This window comes from Ascidiella aspersa, chromosome 3 (assembly GCF_963924565.1).
Source record: "Ascidiella aspersa chromosome 3, kaAscAspe10.2, whole genome shotgun sequence".
In the NCBI taxonomy this organism is placed as follows: Eukaryota; Metazoa; Chordata; class Ascidiacea; order Phlebobranchia; family Ascidiidae; genus Ascidiella; species Ascidiella aspersa.
Genome location: NC_139449.1, coordinates 38,454,104 through 38,479,063, shown reverse-complemented (window position 1 = coordinate 38,479,063; position 24,960 = coordinate 38,454,104). Strand labels below are relative to the sequence as shown.

The window sequence follows — 24,960 nt, the reverse complement described above, 5'->3', positions numbered from 1 at the left end:
AAAAGCAGCCTACTTTCAAAACACTTCATTCAAGAAAGAAAACCGAAAAAACAAATTCAAAGTTTGCATTTGTGTTTGTCACGTTTGTTACGTCACGTAGTTTCATTGTTACAATCAAAACAACTTTTGTGTGTGAATTTACAAGGCAAGTGAGGTTTTAAATTGTTTATTTTGAGGTTAACTTTTAATGTTACCGTTAAATTCTGTCGGTTAACTCACTCTGATGACGCAATATTTGCCTTCATTTCCTATTGTGTCACGATCACGTAGACGGCAAAGTTAATCATTTTTAACGGCCGCTAATCTAACACGTCATAGAATAAACCAATCGAGCGAACGAACGCTAGACAAGGTGACTTTGACTTTAGCTGAAACTACTTGCTACACAATTCAAGTATTTTCCAAGTATCGTTATAGACTTTCACCCAGCACAAGGACACTATCTTTAAACTCTTGAGACTAAAACTCGTTCGTTTTGCGAGAGCCAGCACTCTAGACACTGAACAAAAGGCCAACTTACTGAGTTGATAATAGCTGGCAGGTCCCGGAAGGTCACCTTACTTGCCTGAAAAGCGCTCCAATATAGCACAACAAAACGACCCACACGTTTGTAACTAGATATGCCTAATTCCATAGACAACTTAAGTCGTTATTTATAACTACAAAACGCTGTAAATTGTATCTAAGTTCAATGTACTGAATAACAGTAAAATATAGTAACGCACGGAAATTTAATTGACCCGTTTTGTGGTATAAACTTAGAGTTATTAGGTAAACGTTCTTTATGCTATGATGTTTGTGCTAATTGTGTTCCACACAAAAGGTGTTTTAAATGTTTTCAGTTGTTTTGTACAGTTTTTTTAAACCTAAAATAAGTTATCATAATTGATAATTTTTATGTCCTAAAGAATCCAGTAATAAATGCTAAATAAGTTCTGTGTAATGCAGTTTGGTGGCTTATGGTTTTGAATTTTCTTTCAATTTACGGCCGCCATAAGCCACAAGATGAAAAGATGTGCACTTTAGCAGCACAAAAGGCCCATGGAGGGGGTGATTTTGAAAAGCGGTTTACGAGAGAGCAGACGTGATTGTGTGGCGCTGTTGGTGGGAAATCGTGCTACAACTTGCCGCTCTAGGCTGATGACATACGAGTCTTATCTTCTACATTGAACTGTCAACATTGGAAGCTTGGTAAACTTGAGACGTGGTAGAATATAAAGGTCAAATAGGGTCAATGTGGTTCATTTCACAGAAATCTTTGTCCTATTCCTTTGCTACATCTTATAGTATAAGGTTTACATTTACAAATGCTTGGAAGTCGATGTACAACTAATAAAGTCTTTCCACAAAGAGAAATTCCAGCTTGGCAAAAGCATCGCGTTGTTACGCAACAATGGTATATGGCGTCATCTAGCGGTTGTAGAAAATACATGTTTAGTCGCTTAACATTATGTTTGAAACATCAGGTTTTGTTGTAGTTTAAAGTCGCTAATTCTTGCATTTGGACGAACTAGTAAAACATATGGCTGGGTACGATGCATGTAAACATTGTTTGTTCGCTAACACGATTTTAAATAAATGCCTACTCGATTTTTAATCAACACGTACTTCCTTGCATGACCTCAACAATAAAATATTGGCCGAATATTCCCGCTAAATTTATTGTGAATGTCCTGTTTGGGGTTAGTGGTGGGTAATGGGTGGGGTCAGAAAACGGGTTTGGGTTGAAATTATTAGGGGAGTTAGTGATGTTGCCGGTGTAGCGAATCAGCGTCTGTATTTGTTATTTACTGTGTTCGTTGTGCGTGTGTCTAAATGCCTGTTTAAGTCGTTCTGGTATATTTCCTTTCCCTGCATCCTGCTAGTTAACTGGCCAGTTTTAATCCTCAACGCATTCGCTTTTACTGCAACGTTAGTCGTGTCCTTTCTACTGCACGACAGTCAACGATGCGCTCCTTACTGGCAACACGTGTTTTTACTGCGCTGTAAGCCATTTTATTGAAAGCGAAATATGCTAAATTATGTGAATGTACAATAAATCTATAAGCGACCTGACAGTATGCACTTTGAAATGCTATGAAAGTTTGTTTAGTTTCGATTTAGTGGAGTCAGATAGCACGGTGGTCATGTCTCACCTGTTGAAATATACACCTGCTTATGGTAAAATATCGTGTAAGCCTGATTCTGGCCACTCACCACCTATTTCAATTTCTTCGTTATTACGACTATTAGGTGTTAGTCCTATTTTGGTCTTATTTCGAACTGTGATTCTGACATTGATGTTGTTCTTTCTTACTGACACTAAAACAAGTTAGATATTTCATTATTTAAAATAAAGTTTATTAAGGTTTTGGTGATTTGCACTGCAAAGGATTACTTTGGTAGGGTTAAGCATTTTTATATTATGCTTGTTTATAAGCGAATACAGAAAGGCTTGAACATTTTAGGGCAAAACAAAATGCACCAGCCGGATAGGACTACCAATAAAGCGATATAAGTGGTTTCTCTTTAAACGAATTCAGGGGTTCTTAAACTTTTTTTACCGCGGACCCCTAAAATTGTTTTGTCTCGCGTGGACCACAGTAGGCAAACAAAATAAAAAATTACGTCATAAATTCACGTCACAATACAAATAGACTTCATAATTCCTCTGATTTCGGTCGGAAAAATGTGAAAGTGAAATGGAGTCTTGATAAGTTTATTACTACTTAATTATACACTAATATTTCAAGTACGCCTTCATGAACCCCCTAAAATCAGTTCACGGACCCCAGTTTAAAAAACCCTGAACTAACGAAACCTCAACAGGATTTAGCAGGTCAGGAATACAAGTGTATTTTCAACGTGAAACGTCACAAACGATACGTACAACGTCACACAAACGGAAATTGTCGTTCACAATGCGTTTTTCTGTGACGTAAGTGCCATTATAACTGGTTAAGGGGATGTGCTGATGGATGTCCGATAATATCGGATCGGAGCCGATACTAAGTGATGTTATCGTTACTCGTCCGATACTAGGGCGGTATCGGCGCCAATTCGATTCAAATTTATTTGTACTTTTTAGGCATGTTTGTTATTTAAGGCAGTGACCTTGACATTTTTTACCATGCAAGTTCAAAAAAAAAAAATAAAAAAAAAATTCAACAATTGAGCTATGCTTTTAACGCAGATTGAATTTCGACCATAAAACTTCAAAAAAAAACTTAAAAAGTTAATTTTTTATATAGTTTTCCAGTTCAACCAGTAACCATAGTAATTACGTAGTTGGGTATCGGAGAGTGAATTCCCCAAAATATCGGGGTATGGGGAAATAACAGCAAGTACCGGACATCCCCAGTGCTGACAATAAAGTTTGCGAACATTTTATGCAAAAACGAAAAAACAACGGTTTCGTCCCGGGGGAATACCCGAGTGTGCGTGTTGCCATTAGCAACCGTATACGCATGCGCAGTGGCGTAGATAAATCAACGGTTGAACTCATAATTATAAGGCGATTAAAAGTGTGGCGAAATTTCAGGGGATATATTTTGAAAATTGACAGCAAGTTACACGCATAACGTAAAATTTGGCAACTGACAAAATCTGAATACAAACTGACAAACGCACGATTCTAGAACTTTCAGCGACCAATCAGAATGCGCCAAATACCCGCAATATACTCACATTGTTGTAGGGCCACCATTTTTCGAAATACAAAAGAAACTTTTTTCGAATATTTTTTTTTTCTGTCGCTTAAGCAAGGTAAATGGGAACTTTTTAATAAAAAAAAACACGCTTTTTATGGTTTTTCTGGAATAATAGACCAGATGATTTTAAGATAACATCCATATTGAAACATTTTGACAAAAAACACCATTTTTTCATTATTTTTTTTAAATACAATCAAAATAGATAACTCATGGCAGCCCTACAAAAGAAAAAACAACCAAAATCGTGTAAAAAGATAAAGGTTTCCTATCGTCGCCTAAAAGTGTGAAGTCGTCTACATTTGCCTAAACTTGAATGAAAGAAAAAAAAACTTAGAAAGTTGAGATAGTGACGTAACAGATTTAGTCGTCTGCCATTGGTCGAAGCACCATGAAGCTCAGCAAATCAGAAAGCGACACGATTCCGATCACGTGATCCTCACTGTCGACAACAACCAATCGGTGGACCTGAAAAAAAAATCATTAAAAGTCACGGTCGTGTTTTCGTAAATGATTAAAACGTTTCATCAAAAAAATCGTTATTTGAAGCGGGAATTTAAAAAAATTAAGGCAAAATAAAAATGAGGAAACATCAGAAAATGGGAACTTAAAAAGTTTTCATTTAAAAATAAACAACATTGATTCACAAATCCCGATCGTTCATTACAAACGTAAAGTTTCTTATTCTCATCCGTTCCAATATTAAATGCTCACATACGGAAAACATTTATTACTGATTTTTTACAGGAAACAAGTTGTAAGCGCAAAATCACAAACACTATAAAAATGTTACAAGTTGAAAGTAATCAAGTGGTATACAGGGTTGCTACGTACTTCTAAAATTCAAAGATTAAAAAAAAATTTATATATTTTAAAGACCTTAAAATCTGTTCGCTCAACGTGCTTTGATGTAATTCGAAAACAAACAGCATAATTGCAATGTTCAATAATAACAAATAATTAAATAATTTTCTTTACTCGGACACTTTCTAAAACACTTAACTAAGCTGCGCTTAAAATAAATTCAACGTTTTCGGGAATAATCGGTGTTTTCAAAGTCTTTTCGTTGTTCAATTTAAGACAGAAAACATTCAAAAGTTCGTGGCAACCCTGGGTATAGAAGCAAGTGAATGAAGCAAAAAAAAACGATTCCTTGCAATAATTTCCGCAATAAAATCACCCGAAGTGGATTGCATTGAGATCCGCATTTTTGGCGAAATGTCTTTGCATTCCCACGCCAAGCAAAAAGTAAAATGTTTTGCATTTTGTAAGTGCAATTAAAATATCGACTTTTAGATTTAAATCACTGTTTTTTTAAGTTTATGCCTCGCAGCACAAAAAAAACGTTCCCGACTTTCTACAAAACATTGATATCAAAACTTAACAATTATTTCTAAAACAGGACAAGGCAATCAATGGATAACAGAATAATATCAGTAAATAACATAATATATTACGTCGGACACACAAATAAATACCAGAAGAACTTATTTCCAGTATAAACTATGCCTGGTAGCAACAGCATATTTATTTTATAATATTATCAATTATGTCATGAACAAAGCTGCTTGTATCCGCAAGGGCGAATTCCAAGGCTAGTGAGTTCGAACCCCACCTTAAACCCAACTATTCATTCTCCCTTGATCTTGTCAAACAAGAAAATCTTTTAATCTCCATTATATTTCCTCAAAACTTAAATAAGATGTTTAACATTTTCATTCTATAATAAGAAAATCAAAACAAAACGGAGATCTTATACTCCACCGCCACAAAAAAAAACAATATTATCTATGACGTCACAATGTAACCCCCACCTCTGCCTCGACGACGCGCTTAACAATGGCGCTCATTGTTTCGTGTAAGTAGCACCTGAGCACCCCCCCATCGTGCGACCGGAGGGGTCGGTGGGAGAGAGCTTGCTTAACTGTAACGTCAAGGTTGTTGTAAGAACGCTGCACAGCGAGGTTCTGCGGAAAGAGAGAAAAAAACATGTTTAATTTTAAATTGTGCATTTTCTCAATAAATTCTTTTTTTTAAGTATTTAGTGAAAATTAACAAGAAACTAAAAAACATTGGAATCACAGATTTCAAATGACGAAAGGAGGAAATGCGAGATAAACATTCTGTCTGAAAATATACATACAGGGCACATACAGGCGAATTGACAGCAAATCGTGCGCCCCTTACATGTAATACGTAACAACATACTGTTATTTTTTACAAAGTTTATAAGTCTGCAAAGTAATTTGATAGTTGGGCGAACATCGGGTGGCTAAGTTCTGGGGAAAAATCGCGTAAATATGTGAGAATAAAAATTATAAACCAGACAAATTTAGACAACGTTAAAAGGTATTCTTGTAAAACAATTTCTTATTCCAAAGCCAGATATAATTACAATGTTTTATAATAATGATGTGAAAAATAATAATGTTTCTGGAAAAGAATTCTCTGCCTTAATAACTTCGCAGGTTTTATTCAGAGAGAGTAACTGAAAAAACACGATTGTGCGAAAGATCGTCAAGTTGAACGTAAAATTAAAAAAAAAGTACCAGTAGTTTTTATTGAAGAAAAACGTAAGCGGTTCAACACAAACAGAAATGTTTAAATATAATAATATGCTTTTACTACTATAGACTTTCTTGTCTCATTCACAATAGGTTCCATTTTATAAAAGAGAAATATATTTCGCCAATCACGGCATCATCAGTCTCTAAAACAACGAATACAAAATAATGTAAACACTTAAACCAGGTGGTAGAAATTAAAAGTCATAGGAAAATAATAATAGAACCTAGAGCAACAAACTACGCGACCAGGTTAAAAATATATAAGATAAAAGTTATAGGTATAGGGCTATAGAAAACCGGACCATCCTGCTACCCATATGCTTTTACTATTGACACTTTTGACAAATTGTATTTAAGGTTGACGAGTTCGCACAACCGTGCTTCATCAGGCCGGAGTAGGAACATAAACACGAATAAAACAAGCAATGTAAAGGCGGAAGTGCACAGAGTAACACTCCGCTTGATCCTGGATGTCGGCAGCCAATGTTGGCGGATGCTCGTCAACATTAAATACAATTTGTCAACAGTTGCACTTGATTTTAATAAGGCAAAATTTGAGGGGTACAAAAGGTAGTCTTTAGACTTTTTATAGAAACAAAACTTTTTAATTCAAAGAAATAGGGAGTTTTTACTTACGATGACGTCAAACTTTGCGTAAATGTCGACAACTTTGCCTGAAAAAAAGAAGTTAAGTGAATCAACAATGTATGATGCTTTGCATTATACAAATGTAAATCTATTTGCAACAAAATGGGGAAATTAACGTATAAGTCTGTTCTCACCTTAACTCGATTTTAAGCCCTATACTCTGGCGACCAACTTCAAAAAGCCTGAACCGTCTGAGAAGCCCCTCTCGCAAAATATACTTTAAATTTTAGGATTTTCTAAAACACTGCCATTAAAACAAATTTCCAGAAATAAAATAATTTGAAAAAAACAACAACTAATGCTAAAAGCTTTTATTGTTTAGTTTGGCCTTTATATGCCCCAAAAATGTAATTAGTCATTCTTTCGAAATGTTTATCCCACCTGAGGGTCCCACCACTGGTAATGCTGACACTCTGTTCTGCACGAACATTGTGAGCGCTTCAATGATAGGAGTGCTCTCAGTGATGGTTCGGATGTTCTTGTAAGTCCCGATGCGAAGTTCTGCAAGCGTCTTGTCCATGAACGCCGGGTTAGGAAGCTCCTTTACCTGTAGAACAGAGGAGAAAGTAGCATGATTTCGCAAATTATAACTGAAATTCCTATATACAAATATACAGATATTTTTTTGGAAAATCCTTTATTTCCTATAATGTAGTATCAGATTGGCAGCGATACCACTGTAGGAGCGGGCGTGTACCGATACTACAACTTGGTATCGGCTCCGGTCCTATGTTATCGGCCATCCCTAGTGATTGTCATTCTCGTCCTTATCTTATATTTTATTTGTATTATTTTTAAAACTTATTTTCCTTTTCCTGAAGCGTAGAGTGGGTTTGAGATTTAAGCAAACAATCATAAGGTTTTAAGAGCGTGTCTGAATGGTTTAATGCCAAACTATATTTTGTTTACCAAGCCATTGTGTTTTTTAACCTTTCTGACGTCAGGGTGCACCTACACCTTTGAAAACGTGGCGAACGAACGCAATTTATTGTTGGCGCCTGTAATTCTTTAGAATGGCTTGCAAGTTCTTGCTACATTTGCCTCACAGTTGCATATCTTGAAAATAATGTGGGATCAAAGGGCTAAACCGAAAAAGAAAGTAAAATGTACATGTTTAATATTGATTAAATAGCTTTATTTTGCCCGCTGAGCACCTGGCAACATTTCATGGCGCAACAATTTACAATTTGCTGAGGATGTTGGAAGCTTGTGCATACAATAGTTAACATTTACGAGGATTTTTATGTGGCCTAACCAAGCACGGGTTGAGTTTATTTACCTGTGGCATTAGTAAGTATGTGAAACAACACAAGAAACCTCATAAAAGGGAAATCTTGTGGTTTTATGTTATATAAGGGCTGTTAAATGTTCAAAGAGACCACAGCATGAAATATGTAAAGGTAAATGTTAATGGAACAGTGAAAAGCAAACATTACATTTTTGTGCATTTAACTGAATTGGTGCAAATAGGAGTAAAAATATTTTATGGCTGGGTTGGTGAAAATCAAAAAGTCTTATAACAGTATGTTTTGGGGCTTTCAGTTGTTCGAAGAGATATATATCGGTTAAGAAAAATGGCATAATAGGTAAATCAATTTTCTGATAAGAATTTATTTGGGGCTCAGAATTATTTGTTTTATTTAACATGAAGACTTAGTGGTTAAAGCAGCAAAAAAAGTTGGAAATTTTTTTACCCTAGGATATCTCTTACCAAGCAAAAGTTACAAAAGAAATAAACCTACTACAAAATAGATCTTAAGACTGTTTATTTATCAAAACAGATAAAACAAAAAATCATTTCTTAAAATCTTTCAGAAAAGAAAATGATTTTGATTTTTAAGAAATGATTTTATGTTTTATCTGTTTTAATACATAAACAGTCTTAAGATCTTTGGATACGAAAACAAGAATCTTTCTTTTACATTTTATTGTCCGCGGGAGATCCTTACTTTTCTAAAGTGTTTCAGCTTACTACAAAATAAAGATAAAACAACTTACTGAAGATAAAAAAAAAACATTCAACTTACAGCCAAGTAAAGACATTTAACTTATGAATAGGTAATGAACAAACAACTATTTACAAATAAGTTAAATGAATCAACTCAGAAATAAGTGGAGAAATCAACTTCTGTGTAAGTAGAGAAATTTAACTTGCAAAGGGGATAAAAAGTACTTAAAAATGATTAAAAACAGCCACTTACAAATAAGTAGAGGAACTTTAGGATTCTCTTGTGTGTGAGTATGTATAGGGGATTCCCCGCAGTCCCCTCCATAATCGGGAGTCTGTGTATCTTGTTTTTTACGAGCTGGTGCAAGCCGTCGAACAAACTATGATATAATAAGGGTTAGTAAAAAGCTGGGGTGGGTAGGGTGTTGGTAAGCTGGTATCTCAAACCAGTACTTCTCAAACTTTGTTAGCGGCGACACAAATCCAAGTGTTTTTTACTAAATTCCCCGATTGCAATATTTGTAAAAAAAAAAAAAAAAAAAATTTACAAAAAATTAGACAAATGATATGAATAAGGTCAAGTTTAATTATTATAAGGGTTAGAGCAGGGGCTCTTAACCCCTTGGGTAGATGGACAAGTTTTAAAGGGTACATGAATCCCAGCTGAATTTTGTGTAGAAATAAAAAAAAAACAATGGTGCCTTCTACTTGAATTTATTTAGGCTTGACTTAAGTTTTAATTTAATTGTGTTATTATATGATACAAATTATATTTTTGTTTGTTAAAAGCTAAAAAAAAACCTCCGGTTAAAATTTGAAATTAATAACTGTGTTTTTCTCCGGCTTGCAATTTCTCAAAATCTGAACAACTCGGAAGTTTTTTTACCTCGCGCTTGGTTCAATAGAGATGAGCTTTGTAGAATGAGGTCCGTTTCGCCATGTTTCGATTAAATGTTCCTCGAGTCCGTGCATCTTAACGGTGGGAGACTTGTAGTAAGTGTGTAAGATGTTTATGAAGTCTGTGATCGTCAGCATTCCGATAAATTCCTGCCGCTCGCTGTTCCAGAGAGGTGCCGATCTGAGGCCTATGACGCATAAAGGGAGTTAACTTTCCATGACAGCTTTTTAAATCAAACATTATTTTTCTCGTATATTATAAAAGGTGTATTTATAGAAACTGAAACCTTGACAACAATTATTTGCTGTCGCTAGAGACGGATCAGGGCTAACACCCAATGCCGATAAGAAAATAATACTTTTAGGAGTAAAGATGTATAGCTTTCCAACGCAATAGCAAAGGATAACTGGACTAAATGCATGACTTTTGTTAAAAGGGAATATATATTTCATGGCATCTCCGGTTGTTGTCTGGTAAATACACCAATTCTAAATCCATGTTGAGAGCAAATACCAGCTAACATTATCAAACAATCAATGTTAAAACAATAACAATACAGCTGTCTAAATACTAAATATGTTTTATCATTTCAATACCAATGCATAGATTTGCCATGAAAAATCAAGTTAGATAAATCAAACATTGGGACATTTGATTATTGAGCAAACGCCTTTTTAACCAAACATTACAAACGCACTAAAACTAAACATACAAAAAATATTATATTTAATTAGCCCTTATAAAGTTGCCACCTTTTAACATAAACAATAAAATAGAAATTCTTTGTAAAGAATGTTTGCTTTTTAAGTGTTAAATCCAGTACAAGAGAATTCTCACTAAACATATTTAATAAGCTACGCTTATTTACACAAAATAATCAGAAGCAAACACTTGTGTAGGTGTAGGCTAGAGTAAGACGTCTCACCATTTGCAACAAGTGCGTAGAAAGCTTTCTTGACAGGAAGTTTTATGTCGAACACGACAAGCTTTGAACTGGTAGGAACGAGGTCATAGCACTGATGCTCTTTCATGAAAAGTCCGTAAACTTTTGATTCTTCATCCCCATGCTCTAATATGGTGGTAAAAAATAAAAAAGTTTACATATGCCATTTGACTGATTAATGCCGAAAAAAACTAGAGTTTAACCAATATCATTTTCCGGACCAATCTGATTTTCAATATTTTATATATAACTGTAATATAGTCAAAATTTGAATTCTTTAAAAGGAATATTCAAATAACTTTTCAATTGACCTATACAGTACCTATATATATCTACATATTAACTTATTTTTTGCATATAAACTTGACATGTTGCCAAACAAATTATTTTTTGCTGAGAAAGTAGTAAATTTGTTAATTTAGGAAAATCTATATTATATTTTTGTGACAAATATTGGCCAAAGTATAGGCCAATTTTGATATATCAAGAGAAGCAAAAGATCTGCTGATATCATCGGTAAACCAAGATATTAGTCTGTATATTTAAGTATAACCGCAGCAAATTACCCGATCCATCCAAACTGAGGTGGTCAATCATAATTTCATCGCTATTCATCGACATTTTCTGAATCAAAAATCACAGTTATTTTCAACAAGCCTAACTATATACCCAACCGTGTGCATGTACATTAGGCTGATGTTAATCATGTCTTTGTGCGGGGTTTGAAAAAAAAAAATTTCAAACATTTTTTCTTTGTGCGGGTTCGGCGCACCTTTATAAAAAAAAAATAGAAACAATAAATTTATTGTAAGGCAGCTAACGATGTGACCCTAGTATCGGGTATCGGCCATAAGTTTGTGTTTGTTTTGAGATAAATTCAATTGCAAACAAAACACAGGTTGCAATAAAATGTCAGTTAGATTTGTTGTTAAATACAACATCAGATAATCAAAGCTTTAACTAAATCCCATAAGATTAAAAACCCAAATGGATTTTTTTTATGTTTTTCTGTTTAAAAAATATTACTAAACACAATAAAATCAACAAAGTGTAATTTGAGTTGACATTTTTAGGACAATGATGCTACATTTTAAATATTAATCAATTCAAAAAAATATTTTATATTTAATTTTAGAAAATGAAACAGTCATATGGAAAACAGTTTGATGCAGTTCAAACAACATAAATGCAAATGTTCCACATATGTTATGGAATTAAATTAGCAGAAGGTCAGTTGGCTACACGAAAGCCACATCTAAGAGTTGCATTAGCAGCATTACTAATTCATACGCCCCTCCTTAAGACCTTAAGGAAGCTTTAATTACGTAACTAACCCCCGAAGGAGTTAAATGTGGTTAATGGAAGTGTCTGATTGAAGGTTCGATGAACTGCAAAGACCTACAAAACTAAGCTAAAGTTCAGTTGCTTTATACAGGTGTTTAAAACATTTCACCTTTAAAATAAAGTATCACGGCAGGACAGTTAATAAGAACTAAAAAATCACCAAACATAATTTTTATGAAGAATGCTATTTAAAATGGCAATTTTTTAATATTCCGAGAGAGATTATTTCAATATTATTATGTTAATACAAATAAGCTTAAGCTTAAAAATATTACCTTTTGCAAGCTTCAATTTTGCCTTTGTTTTCCTATTTAAACAGACTAATGACATATTAAATTTAGTATAAGACATCCCATTTAAGCGCTTTTTACCCTTATATGAAACGGGTTGTGGTGTAACTATTTGAAATAAAATGACTTATTAGGTGAAAAATTCCCCAAAAATTTAAATACTGGTGAATATATTGCCAGTCATTGTTTCAATTTTAAAATTGCTCTTCTGGAATAAAATTTTCATTATAAAAATAAGTAATTTATCGGAGATCATTTAGTGAAAATTAAATAAACTTAAAAAAATTGCAGGAAGAACAATTTTATAATTAAATCAATGGTGTTTTTTAGAAAGCAATTTTTTGTGATAGAAGTTTCTTTTTTGTTGAAAAACTATAAAACCAAACTATTGACATTGTTTTAGTTCAGTTAGGTGATTTTTATATTTTAATCCTGTTTAGGGTTTCTACAATTTTTTTCGACGCCTTTTATTTGTTACTTTTTGAAACAAATAAGCAACTTTTTTACCTCGTGGTCGATATCTTGCGTCAAGTCTTCAACTTCAAGTGAACGACCGAGAGTCGGAAGTGGGTTGTAGTTTAGCTCCCTCTGGTGGATATTAGATGACAGAGCGGCCGGAGATGTTTGTGTTCGAGTGAGGAAAGTACCGGTATGAGATTGAGTTGTTTCTTCAGGGTTTAACATCACTTTGATCAAGCAGGATGTTGACACCCCACTATAGCGAGGCTGGGGATCTGATTTCGGGATAAAAATATATTATAAATAATCAGGTGGCACTATATAGAGACTAATTGTGTTAAAATCTCAATAATTTGACATTATATATAGTGCCACCTGGTTACTCTATTCATATTTGACAAATACAGCCATCTACAAATATATTGTAGTTCATGTGACACAATATGGAGGTTTCGCCATTTAAATCAAAATTTAAAATCCAACCCTCTGTAAATGGATTTTTGTTCCTTTATACAGTTTTATATTCACTGCATTTTACACTTATTATGGCAGTTTTTGTAAGAGCATGAAAAACGGAAAAATAAGTTGATTTTATTAAATGTTCTCATCACGGATTCTGAGTTTGGGGTAAGGATATTCAACACCACTATCACAAAGCTTTGTATCTGGGGTATATATAGTTTGAAACCATTTAAAATCATATAAAATTTAAAAATATAACAACTTTTAAAGTTTTAGGTAAAAAATATGGTTATTTTTATTAAATCCCAAAACTGTTATAAAAAAAAGGGTCGAGTAGATCGACATTATTTTGATAATCGACCTTTTTGGCTTTGTACCCGTGTTATAAATTTAGTTATAAATTGGTATATTATGTGGAAACTCTTGAAATACAAGGCACAACTGCTGTAAGCTCACTTAATCAAACTGTCAGCAAGGTTAACATTAAACAGATCTTACAGTGGGTTTATGATCGACAGTCTGACACATTCAAATACGCTAGCAATGTTGCTCAACGACAACGACTGCTAACATGATTTGTAGTGACCGAAAAATGTATGTTTGGTGAAATTGGTGGGGTAAGTGGCCCAGCTTATAATAATTTAACCAATATGGAAAATACTACAGCCTAATATATTCAAACATTGTTGCTGTTACTAACCACACAAAGAAAATCCAAACACTTTACTTTATCAACCTATATTTATTAAACTAATAACAAAAAAACTTTTGATTTTCAGGAAAATTATACCATTTTTGTAGCAAATATAGCCCAAGATATAGGCCAAAATATACTGATACTTAGGAATTCCTAATATAAACTTATCAGATTTGATAGCAAAAATTGAAGTTAAGGTTATGAAAATTTGCACAAAAAGTGAAGGTGTAACTTTAAAACTTGAAACTTGAAATAATCTTACCTGGAATTAACTTTTAAACAGATCAATGACAGAAGCTCCTACTTTTAAAAATTATTTACCCTCTGTAAAAAGAAAATGTTTTTAACTACAAGGCAGCATGAAAAGGTTTGATAGACAAACTAAATATTTGATTTTCTATTGGTGGAAAACAATTTTCAATCAAAATTCCAATTGTAAGTAAGCAAGGAGGAAATGCATGTAGCTATACAATTGACACGCCTATAAGTTTAAATTAGAAAACAACCCAAACCCCAACCATGAAGTGTGCTGTTGCATGTAGCCTGTAGGGCACAAAATAATTTAGTGTCGGGTTCACCCTAGTATCGGATGAGTACCAATACTATCACTTGACATCGAGTATCAGCTTTGATCAATGCTATCAGACATCACTGGTGGGAATTTTATATCATATTTTCTGATAGCACCATTTGCTAGAGAAACCTAAACCCTAACCCGAAAGTGTGCTGTGAGATATAATCTAAAATACATTTTTATATAAGCACAGCATCTTATCCATCTGTGCATAAATTTCTTAAACTAGATTGGATTGCAAATTAAAGAGGTTTATCGAAAGAACAAGTTAATTGTGTTTTGGTACAAAGTTTCCGCCAACATTTCAGGATCCTCTTCCCTTGTTTCGGCCATAACTTCCAGAACCTGTGCGATGTGACACGGTTCGTTGCGACTTTTCACACAACTTCCCTTCTCCCATTTTTTCTTGGTTGGAAAAGTTGTTTTTATCGCTTTATGACCAGCGTGAGTTGGTCGAATTTCACACCACGGAGCGTCAGTTTCAATCATCAGTCGATTGCTCGGAATTGATTTCATTGTTTCCAGGTTTTCTTTCGTCTTCAACGAGCAGCCGTTAATTCCAATAAACAAATCGAGCGATAAAATTGCAGCCGCTTCTTCAGAAGTTCCGGTGAAAGAATGAACTACTCCGCCCTTAATTTCCGAGCGATGACGCTTCATTATTTCAACAAAATCTGAATGCGAGTTTCGGCAATGCAGAAACATTGGTAGCTTCGATTCTTTGGCGAGTTCAAACTGTTTGTCGAAGTATTTCACCTGAACATCCTTATCACAAAAATGCAAACGATCATAATCGAGTCCGCATTCGCCGATCGCAACAACTTTTTCACTTGTAACAAGTTTTTTTAAACCCGCAAAATATTCGCCAGGATTTTGCAAAAACTCTCCACATCTTGTTGGATGACAGCCAACAGTTGCGAACAAATAGTCGCATTTCGAACACAAATTGATTGCTTCGGTTGATTCACTTAATGAACCCCCGGTTACGATTAATTTATCGACACCAACATCACGAGCTCGAGCCAAAACATTGTCAAAATCATCGTCATGTTTTCTGTTTCCTCGATAAACTCCACGAAAAACAGGATCCGTAAGATTTACTCCGATGTCAATAAATTTTCTTCCCATAATTGAACAAACATTAATAAAATTTATGCAGGAAATTTTCATTTAAATCAAAACATGACAAGCACTAAAATAACCTAAATTTAATAACAGAAGATGGATTTTCTACTTCTTAAAACAGCAACTTTTTGTTTGTAAGTCAAGTCATTTTCATAAATAACAAGTCAAGTCCAATCATGTCAAGTTATTAGTTTTGCAAGTCAATTGAAAGTCAAGTCAAAATGTGTGAATAGCGAGCGCATTTTTTATTCCTACAAGTTAAGGTAAAAAAACCTTTTCCATTTTTTTCAAACACTCAAGATTAATATAAGTCATTTGCATAAACGATTTGGGACATGTCATTTAAAAACAGTGGCTGTTAATTAAAACCTTTACAGTTCAACAGCTTTTGTGTGATCACTGTGATTACAAAATTATTAAGTTGAATTCTCCCAAGTTTTTATTTATCTTTTTATAATTGAAGCCCAGTAGATAATCTATAATAATGTGACTTAAATTTGTATGACCACAAAAAAATAAAAAACAACAAGTCAATATTCAATTATATACAAACTATAACATAAATATAAACTTTCCGTTGCTAGACTTTTACCTTTGGTGTCTGCAAACTAAAACTCCCAAATTGGCAAATAATGTGGCGCTGGTCTAGAATCCTACCACAACGAAACAACATTTGGGTTAGGGCACAGGTTAGCGTTTGGGTTAAGGTGGGTCAAGTATTATTATTAAATTAGGAATATAATATTACTTGACCCACCCACACCCAAACGCTAACCCGCATCCTAACTCAAATTTTGTGCGTTGATTTTAGAACTGTGGTAGGATTCTAGACCAGCGCCAATAATGTAAATAACTGTAACCTTAAATTTTACACCCAACTGCAGTTCAACAAAAAATGAAACGTTCCGTAAGTGTTTGGTTAAGTAAAGAGATGGCATCAATTTTAAAAAGGCACAGCAATAATTATTTAAATCGTGCACAATGCGTATTTTTTGATGCGTAAAGATGTTTGATTGCAGAAACAAACTTCAACTCTGCAAAGTTTCGCTGATTGCAACAAAAAACGCAAATTACTCAAGAAAATGTTTTTTCACCAAATGCGGAACATTATTAACACATCAGGTGTGCACGGAGGTGTATCAAATATAAACAAAGATTTTTTTCAAGCATAAAACCTTGCAATTAAACCTTTTGATTAACTAGTGCTAATAATATTGCAAGGCCCCAGTTTTCTGTATATAAATGCGTTTAGTATAATCGAAACCCTATTTATCGTTAGGTTTCGTAAAAAGTTAGGTTTCTTTGTTAAAATAGCAAGAGGTCGTCAGGTAATAATAACCAACTGGGTACTTCTAAAATTATTTAAAGGGTGGTATCGGAATCGATCCAAAAACAAATTTGTTGGTTTATTTCATTATTTGCTATTCAACGTAGCGATATTAATCTTGAAAGGTACATTTTTAAAGAATAACAAAATAGACTTTCCTAACGCTAAAGAAAATTTTGGATTAAACCCAGAACATATCTCAGACGTAAGGTTTGGCTCTTTGTCGTTAACAAAGTAAATAACACGTTATTTGTAAACCAGGGGCGGATCCAGGGGGCACGGTACCCATTAATTGTCTTTTAGTAATGGATGCAAAAGCGCCTCTAGCGGAAAACAATGCAAATACAAATAACCGCCAAAGGCAACAGAGGGTTACACTATATTGGCTTAGAGCAGTCTTGCACAAAACGAAGGTGTGCATTGTAAGGTGAAACATATAACTAAGCAGGGCTGCGGAGTCGGTTAAAAAAAACCCGAGTCCGACTCCCGAGTCGCGAGTCCGACTCCGGCCAAATGTAAGATTTTATCGAGTCCCGAGTCCAGCTCTGACTCTACAGCCTGTATTTTACCCATTTACGCAACTAAATTAAGGTGGATTTTATGCAATCCACTCATATTGGTGTCATAATTGATCCACCCGCATTACGTGGTTTAAAAATATTTCACTATTTGTTATTACACTTTTACAACTTACATTTTGCCGCCTTAACAGTTTTAAAATTTGATACTGCGCATGCGCATGTCGGACTCGGGACTCGGGTAGTTTTACGCGGTCTTACTCGAGTCCCGAGTCCGATTCCGACTCCGCAGCCCTGTAACTAAGTTAGACATAAATACTGTTCGGTAAAGGCTACAACTACATTTACCTGCTCATATGCACCTTTTTACGTAAAGCGTCGTTTTTGCAGGTGAAAGTGGCAAAACTGCGCTTAATGTAATTTAGTGCGTCTTTATCGCTCTGTATAATATTTCTTGTTGCGTTTTCGCCCCGAGAATAACTTTTTAGCGACAAGTGACGCTTTAACGTTGTATTTAGTTGAATCGTGGAAACATGTAAATAAATGGAAATGGATTACACAATACAAAAAAACACTGAAGTATTTAATGTACAACACACTTAATAAAGCCAATACCGTACCTAAATTAAACGTTTATCAACGTCTGTCAAGCAGGGCTGCGGAGGCGGTTAAAAATAACCCGAGTTCGACTCAGGGCAAAAAAATAAACCCGAGTCCCACTCTACAATCTGTATTCCGCCAATTTACGTACTGGTAACTAAAATAACGTGGATATTAGGCAATCCTCTCATAGGCGTGTCGTATAATTTATTTACTAACAACACATGGTTGGAAAATATTCCACCATACAATATTCCACCTTTACAATTTCTAGTTTGCCGCCATATAAAGGCCCGTTTACACTACAGCTGCACCAAACTGCGCAAAGCGTAATTTACATTTAAATTCTATTGTGGCGAGCGTTTCACGCGTTGCTAAACTCAAGCTCCGTGCAGCTATAAAAAAACGTTACGCTTGGAGCGATTTGTACGCCCAGGTCGGTTCAGCGCAGCTGTAGTGAAAACGGCCCTTACTGCGCATGCGCATGTCGGACTCGGGACTAGGGGAGTTTTACGTGGTCTTACTTGAGTCCCGAATCTCCGCAGCCCTGCTGCCAAGGGCCCCATTACAAATACTCGAATAAACAAATTACACTTAATGCCAAAAATGAAATGCTTTTTAAGAAATGTACGTCATTTAGGGGATGTCCCACGGAAGCAAATTTCGTATTGTTCGACAAAAAGTGAAATAAAGCAATCAAGTAAATAAGTAAAAATAACTTTGGAATTAAACTGTTTAGTTTTAGGGATGAACAAAGCCACGAACCAATTACTTAAAAGACCTACATTGCAAATTAAAATAAACAACTCATCACGATAATTCTGGACTGCTTTCCATAATTTGTGCCCCAAAATTTACGCCACATGTTTTTGCCCCTAATTCCACGCCAGAACTATGCAATGTTAAACCCCCAGAAGAGCCATTTTTCTGTGTGCACCAAAGAATCTTTTTCAACGACTTTGTGCACACCTGAATTAGTAAATTGAACACAAAATGAAAACATGATTAAACGGAAAAATCGGAAATCATCCCAAATTTTTGGCGTTTCTGTTTTGGTGTGATATATTTTGTTTTTTCTGATATTACCTCACTCATTTGATCGGTGGATTTTTATCTGGTTCTGGTTCTGTCAAACAAAGATTTGCAAGTTAGAGAATTCAATGACTGTAAGTTAATATTTATATTTAAGGTTTGTAGATTTATTTGGTATTTCTCTTGTCAAAATCTTAAAACAAAATTGTTTTTTGCTTTAAAATGATAAATTTGTAGGTATGTGTAATGAACTATTTAAAATAAAAACTATGTTTATCTAGAAGTGAAATTACAGAACGTTTGTCTTTAATTGCTACCGTTTGACAACTTACAATGTCAGTAGTGTTATTTTTACCTTTGCTGTTATTGAGAAAATTTAATGTAAAATACTTTTTTATTGTTACATTCAATAAAAATTTTATTGTTTAATAATTTTATTTATTTTTTTCAATGTGACTTTTTTACTTTGTTATTTTGTATAACTTCTAATCTACTCCTTTCTTCTAATATTTTATGCCCATAATGGATAAATTACCTTTATTTCATAATTTTTCACTTTAGCAAATACTTATTGTTGCCAGAAGAGCAGCAAGACAGGATTTTCTGATTCGTTCCAGATTGCGACAGTTAAAGGGTTGTAAATTCTGTTGTTCAAACATTGTGTGTGCTCTTGAAGCTTTATTGGCTTAAAAGGTAAGCTTGTGAATAATAGGAAAGAAAAACTTTTCATGGCGATTGTAACTGTACTACATCCACAGTATTGTAAAGTAGTTCCTCTCTGAAGATCTAGTATGAGGAAGTATTTGAGACATATCTAGTTAAAAAAATTAAATTGCACTTACTTTGATTTTAACTGTATTTAGTCAAGTTTTGCAAATTTGTTGAAAAAATATGGCAGATAGATACACAGTAAGTACAATCGTTACGGTTTTATTATTGATATAAATGTAAGTTTAAATATATGAATTGTTTTGCAATAACTCTCAAATATGGATTTGCATTATTGCCACTTGTGGCATATCTCTAAGAGTAGGATAGCAATTGGTTTATAAGGCTTGTTTTTAAGCCTCAAGCTAGGTGATATTTGTTGTTACCCAGTAAACATTTAGTCTAAAATTACTGCAATATTTATATATTTTAACATAAAATGTCTCACAGTATTTATTAAACAAAGACATTGTGTGCATTTATTACTGGTTTGGTAGCTTATGGAAAAGTTGTTAATAAATTAAAGCATCCAAAATATCTTTAGCATAGAAAAAAAAGTATCCAAAATCACACAAAAAAAATCCAGATTTCAACTTTTATTGTGTAACATTTCTAGATATGTATTATTGTGGTTTTACAGTTGGATATCAACAGTTATAATTATTTGGTGTTTTTCTCATTGCTTGGAATTATAATTTTAATTTCAGTTGCCAGCTAAAGAGCCACAAAGCCAAAACAAAATTTACGATCAAAGGGGCGGAACTGCTTTGCAAGCAAGAGGTAATGGTTTGTATTGGAAAGTTACTGGTATATATTTTGAAAAGGTCATGTAAGAAACACAGTAATATATTTAATTCAAGTAGACCTACCAAACATTTATCTACTATATAACATAATATATAGACAATCGAATAGCATTAACTCATAGTGCAAAAATAGTGTTATGGAAAATAGCGTTAAATAGTGTTATGGGTTTATTTGTTTATAAAAGCGACAAAGAATCGATTATATATTTAAATTTACTTATTATTTTCTCAGATGGAAATATTCAAGCAGGAAGGGACGTCAATATCAATTTAAACTTGGGCTCTGGTACGAAATGTTTTATTTTCAAAGTTTAATGAGATGGGTGTGTTGTTGTAAATGAGAAAATATGTGATAGAATATACTACAGTGACACTACACCCATTGACAAATCAGTCTTTGAATTTGCAAGGAAACCGTGAACCCCAGCGTTGGCCTGTGGCCGACCAGTCGCCCCAGGAATACATTCCAGATGAACGTTCTGCAGAGTGGGACCAAGATGACCAAGAACCCCTTCGATGCGCAATCATAGTACGTCGCAGGGTTCCTTTCAACCTGCAAACACCAGGTAATTACCTATAGTTTGAAACTATGCCAAGATTTACAACCTAATCTTAAGTCGTTTTTGAGGAACTACAGGCGTTTTTTTTTTCATCAAAGCTAGAAAAAAATGGTCTACAGTGAGATTCGAACTCACGACCTCAGACATATCGGGACCGCCGCTTTACCAAATGAGCTACACAGGCTTAAAAAACTAAAACTTGAACCTCACCACAGACTAGTTATTTTTGTGGTCTGCCTTGTGTACCTTGATCGACTGATCCGGTTTGTCTATTAGCAGCTCATGGTTTACATTCGAGAGCAGTTTCATAAATCACCAAAACACTCCGTTCCTTGACAGCCAACCTCCCGTCGCCTGTTATTCGCTACGAGCCTGTTCCACGCCGGAGTATAATTGTTGGAGGAACACCGCCAGTTGGACTTGGCTCCGGTCATTTCAATCCCTCGTTTATCCAACAAGGCCGACCAATGTACTTCGGTCCTCCAGCTGCACATCTTCATCAACCAATGCGAGGTCTGACGCGGGTCCACGGTTTTTGTTTGTAGGGCGTAACAATGACGTCACAAAGTTACGTCATAACGTGGCATCATATAAAGTTACGTAAAAATGTGACCTCACAAAGTTGCGTCAAACTGTTACGTCACATAGATACCGTACGTTGAAATTTAACGTCACAATTTGTGTCGAAAGGTGACGTCACAAATTTACATCACAGCGTTAAATCATGAGTTGCATATAAACGTGACGTTATTAATAACTTACCTTTAGAACAGCACTACAAATTTGTCCCAAAATAAAATAATAGGTTTCAGTTAAACTTGTAGTTAGTTTGCGGCTCTACACAATTCAATTTACGCAATTACTGTCCGAGGGTTAATTCCCCATTTCGCACCCACCCAACTAACCCCAGCCCCTATTGTCCCTCCCCAAGGTCATGTACGTAGCGGGCGAGTTCAACTTCCACGCGGATCTCGAGGTCACCAGGGTCGTCGTTTATGATGAGGCGATGAACTTGAACGAGGGAGGCGAGTGACGTAAGGGCGCTGAGTGTGTTTCTTTTTGTCTTGGAGAAAATGAGGGTTTTGTAAAACTTTCTTGAATTTCACTACATGCCACTGCACTAAGTCTACCATGTTTTTGTTAAATTTATTTATTTATTTACTTTGCCGGCTTTTCATTTAACTCAGTGGTTCTAAGTCTGATAGTTACAGAGTTGGGCGTACGTCTACCATGGAAAAGCGGAAATATAGAAAGCAGAAAAATCGTTTATGAGCAACAAAGTGTTGATTTTAATGAAAAGCTTTCTTATTTTTATTGAAATTACTAAAAAAAGCAGTGTATTGTGTTTCAAAAAAACATTCGTTTAAAACTCCGCAGACCTGCTTATTATTTCAAAACATCGTCGGCTAAATTACATTTTACGGCCCGCATTTGCTTCATATCTCGACGTTGAGATATTTCTGTAATCTGCCAAATGTATGCTTTTCAGCGAGTGGAACTCGCGATTCTTGTTTTTTTGTATCATATCGCCCGAAGTTGCAAACACTAGTTTCACCAAATTCACCTTTAATAGGATATTGTGGGAATGTCGAGCTTATTAGTTGCTTGACTTCATACCAGGGTAAATCGGTAAAATTCTCCTTCATTCGTTTTGCAAGAATCATAGTTTTGTTTCTCGATATTATCACTTGACTCGACTTAAGTCAAATCACTTAAGTGAAAATTTAATGGTTTAATTTAACATTTTATATAAAGTTGAGTTATTTATCCTAATTTTTGCACACAAAACTGTGCTTGACGTATGTTGGGTTTTTGTTAATTTTACTTGAGTTATTTCTTATAATCAAACGAGTTTACCAACTTTAATTGCTCTCGCTGCCTTTTTCTTTTTCTCCTTCCCTCTCACTTCTCCTCCGGGCTGTGACGTAGGCGTTTTGACGTCATCGCATCGCCCTAGGATTCGATATGACGCACCGCGAACGGCATTCGCCATCGCCGAAAATTGCGAGTTAAGCCTGGACTGTTTGACCGCAGAAACGTAAGTTCCTTCGCGGTTACGAGCAATAAAGCAATACTTTGATGGGCAGGAATCAGCTGCAGCCATACTTAATAGGGATAAGTTGTTTTCGCACAGACACAGACATTTTGCATTAAAACGTTTTTAGAGATTTTTCGTTTGGCTTGAAAGCCTCGTCTGGGATTTTTTTTACGTAACTCAGTTTCGCTTGTTTTCCACAGCTGGAGAGTTAAGTGGAAGAACTTGCTGGTCGCCAACCTCAGGTGAATACCAGGAGCAGAACTGCACCACCTTGTCTGACTTGCACAACTTTTTTTATGCCAAATTGGACAACTAGATCATTGGTTTCTTAAACTTTGCGTGGCGATGCACCTGGTACGTCGTTTTTTTTTTTGCTAAAGATTCCATTTTGGTATTCCAACTCAATTGCGATAAAAAAACACCAACAGATGTTATTCCCGGGTGAAATTGAAATTGTTTTTTCACCGAAACGCACAAAATTTTAAAGAATTTTGTCACAAAGTTACGTCATGACGGGAAATCTAAAGCCTAAAACACTGAGGTTATCGATGGATGTCGTGCACAAAATTGCAGCAGAAGTCTTGGTTTAATAACATACGAGCAAATGGCGGGGTGGCCTGGTTAAAATGGACATTGCTCAGTAAAAAAATACATTTTATTTAACCGGTAAGCCGTCCGGACGGTTGCAACTTGCAACTCACCACTGATATTATGACTCCCTGATGACAAATGCTTTGCAAATTTTTGTTAATTAAATGAATTGATTTTGATCTTCAGAAACAAACCAACAAATAAATAAATAAATTGGAGGTGTAGATATTTGGTGAAAGCTCATAAAATGTCTATCGCTGGGTGCTTTGCAAGTCAACAAACTTTTCTAATTTTGTCGTAAAAAAAAGTTTAAGAACCACTTAACTATGTAATTCTAGTTCGACGCAGAGCGTATTGTTGGTTATAGTAATCTAATTTGTAATTTAGCTTTAAAATGAATATCTGAGCCAAAAATGTCGAGTTAATCGACACAAACTTAAAGGAGACGGTTCGATTCATCTTCAGTTAATGTTCTAATATGATGCCGATTCACTCGACCTTTTAGGCTTTGGCATTGTGTTAAGCCCACATTTTAGATTGTTGCATGGTGTACCTAATTTGTATTTTGTTTGTGCTATAATTTCAGTTTTAGTTAAACTTCTAATTTTACCAAAACTGCTTCTTCGTCTAAATTTGTTTTTTCAGTAAGTCGAAACTTTTTCAGCCATGCAGGTGAAATTTACCAATTTCTAAGTGTTCGAATTTGGCAGTCACATCGCCATGACAATAAACTGCGGTTTATTTAAATTGATTATAATAAGACGAAATGTAATTGTTGCTCGGATTTTAGCGTTGTTAGTTTGCATTTAATCATTTGTTTGTAATTGTTTGGTTTCGCTTTTGCTTTTGCTTTTGTCAATAATTAACTATAACTTAACAATAAATTTTTCTCATTTAAGCAAATTTAAAGTTGTGAGACGTTAAACTATTTTTAGATGGTGTTTCTAGGCCATAGGCGTAATAGCAAAGTTATGCCAAAGCAATACGTCTCTGAAACAAGTAACCTTAGGAAACTTGATCGTTGTGAACTTTAATCTTAGTTTAAACAAATTCAAGGAGACGCTATTTTTGCCGTTCTTAGCAATCTAAAATTTGTTACAACTGTATTTTCCGAAGGCTAGCGGTGCAGCATGTGG

The 24,960-nt window shown here is 34.7% G+C and overlaps 2 protein-coding genes across 2 annotated transcripts; both read right to left on the bottom strand.

Annotated features, from left to right (window-relative positions):
* Positions 1–3,766: 3,766 nt before the first annotated feature.
* On the bottom strand, positions 3,767–14,271 carry LOC146162895 (5'-AMP-activated protein kinase subunit gamma-1-like). The gene is made up of 10 exons (XM_083384634.1): positions 14,208–14,271; positions 12,835–13,061; positions 11,260–11,317; positions 10,676–10,819; positions 9,739–9,937; positions 9,106–9,232; positions 7,286–7,451; positions 6,893–6,930; positions 5,504–5,656; positions 3,767–4,157 (listed from the first exon to the last, which is right to left on the bottom strand). Exons 2-10 carry the CDS (start codon positions 13,009–13,011, stop codon positions 4,053–4,055), a joined length of 1,167 nt encoding a protein of 388 aa, XP_083240760.1. The 5' UTR covers positions 13,012–13,061; positions 14,208–14,271; the 3' UTR covers positions 3,767–4,052.
* Positions 14,269–15,735, bottom strand: LOC146162894 (deoxyribonuclease TATDN1-like). Its single transcript, XM_083384637.1, has one exon. It carries the CDS (start codon positions 15,687–15,689, stop codon positions 14,772–14,774), a length of 918 nt encoding a protein of 305 aa, XP_083240763.1. The 5' UTR covers positions 15,690–15,735; the 3' UTR covers positions 14,269–14,771.
* Between the last annotated feature and the right edge of the window lie 9,225 nt (positions 15,736–24,960).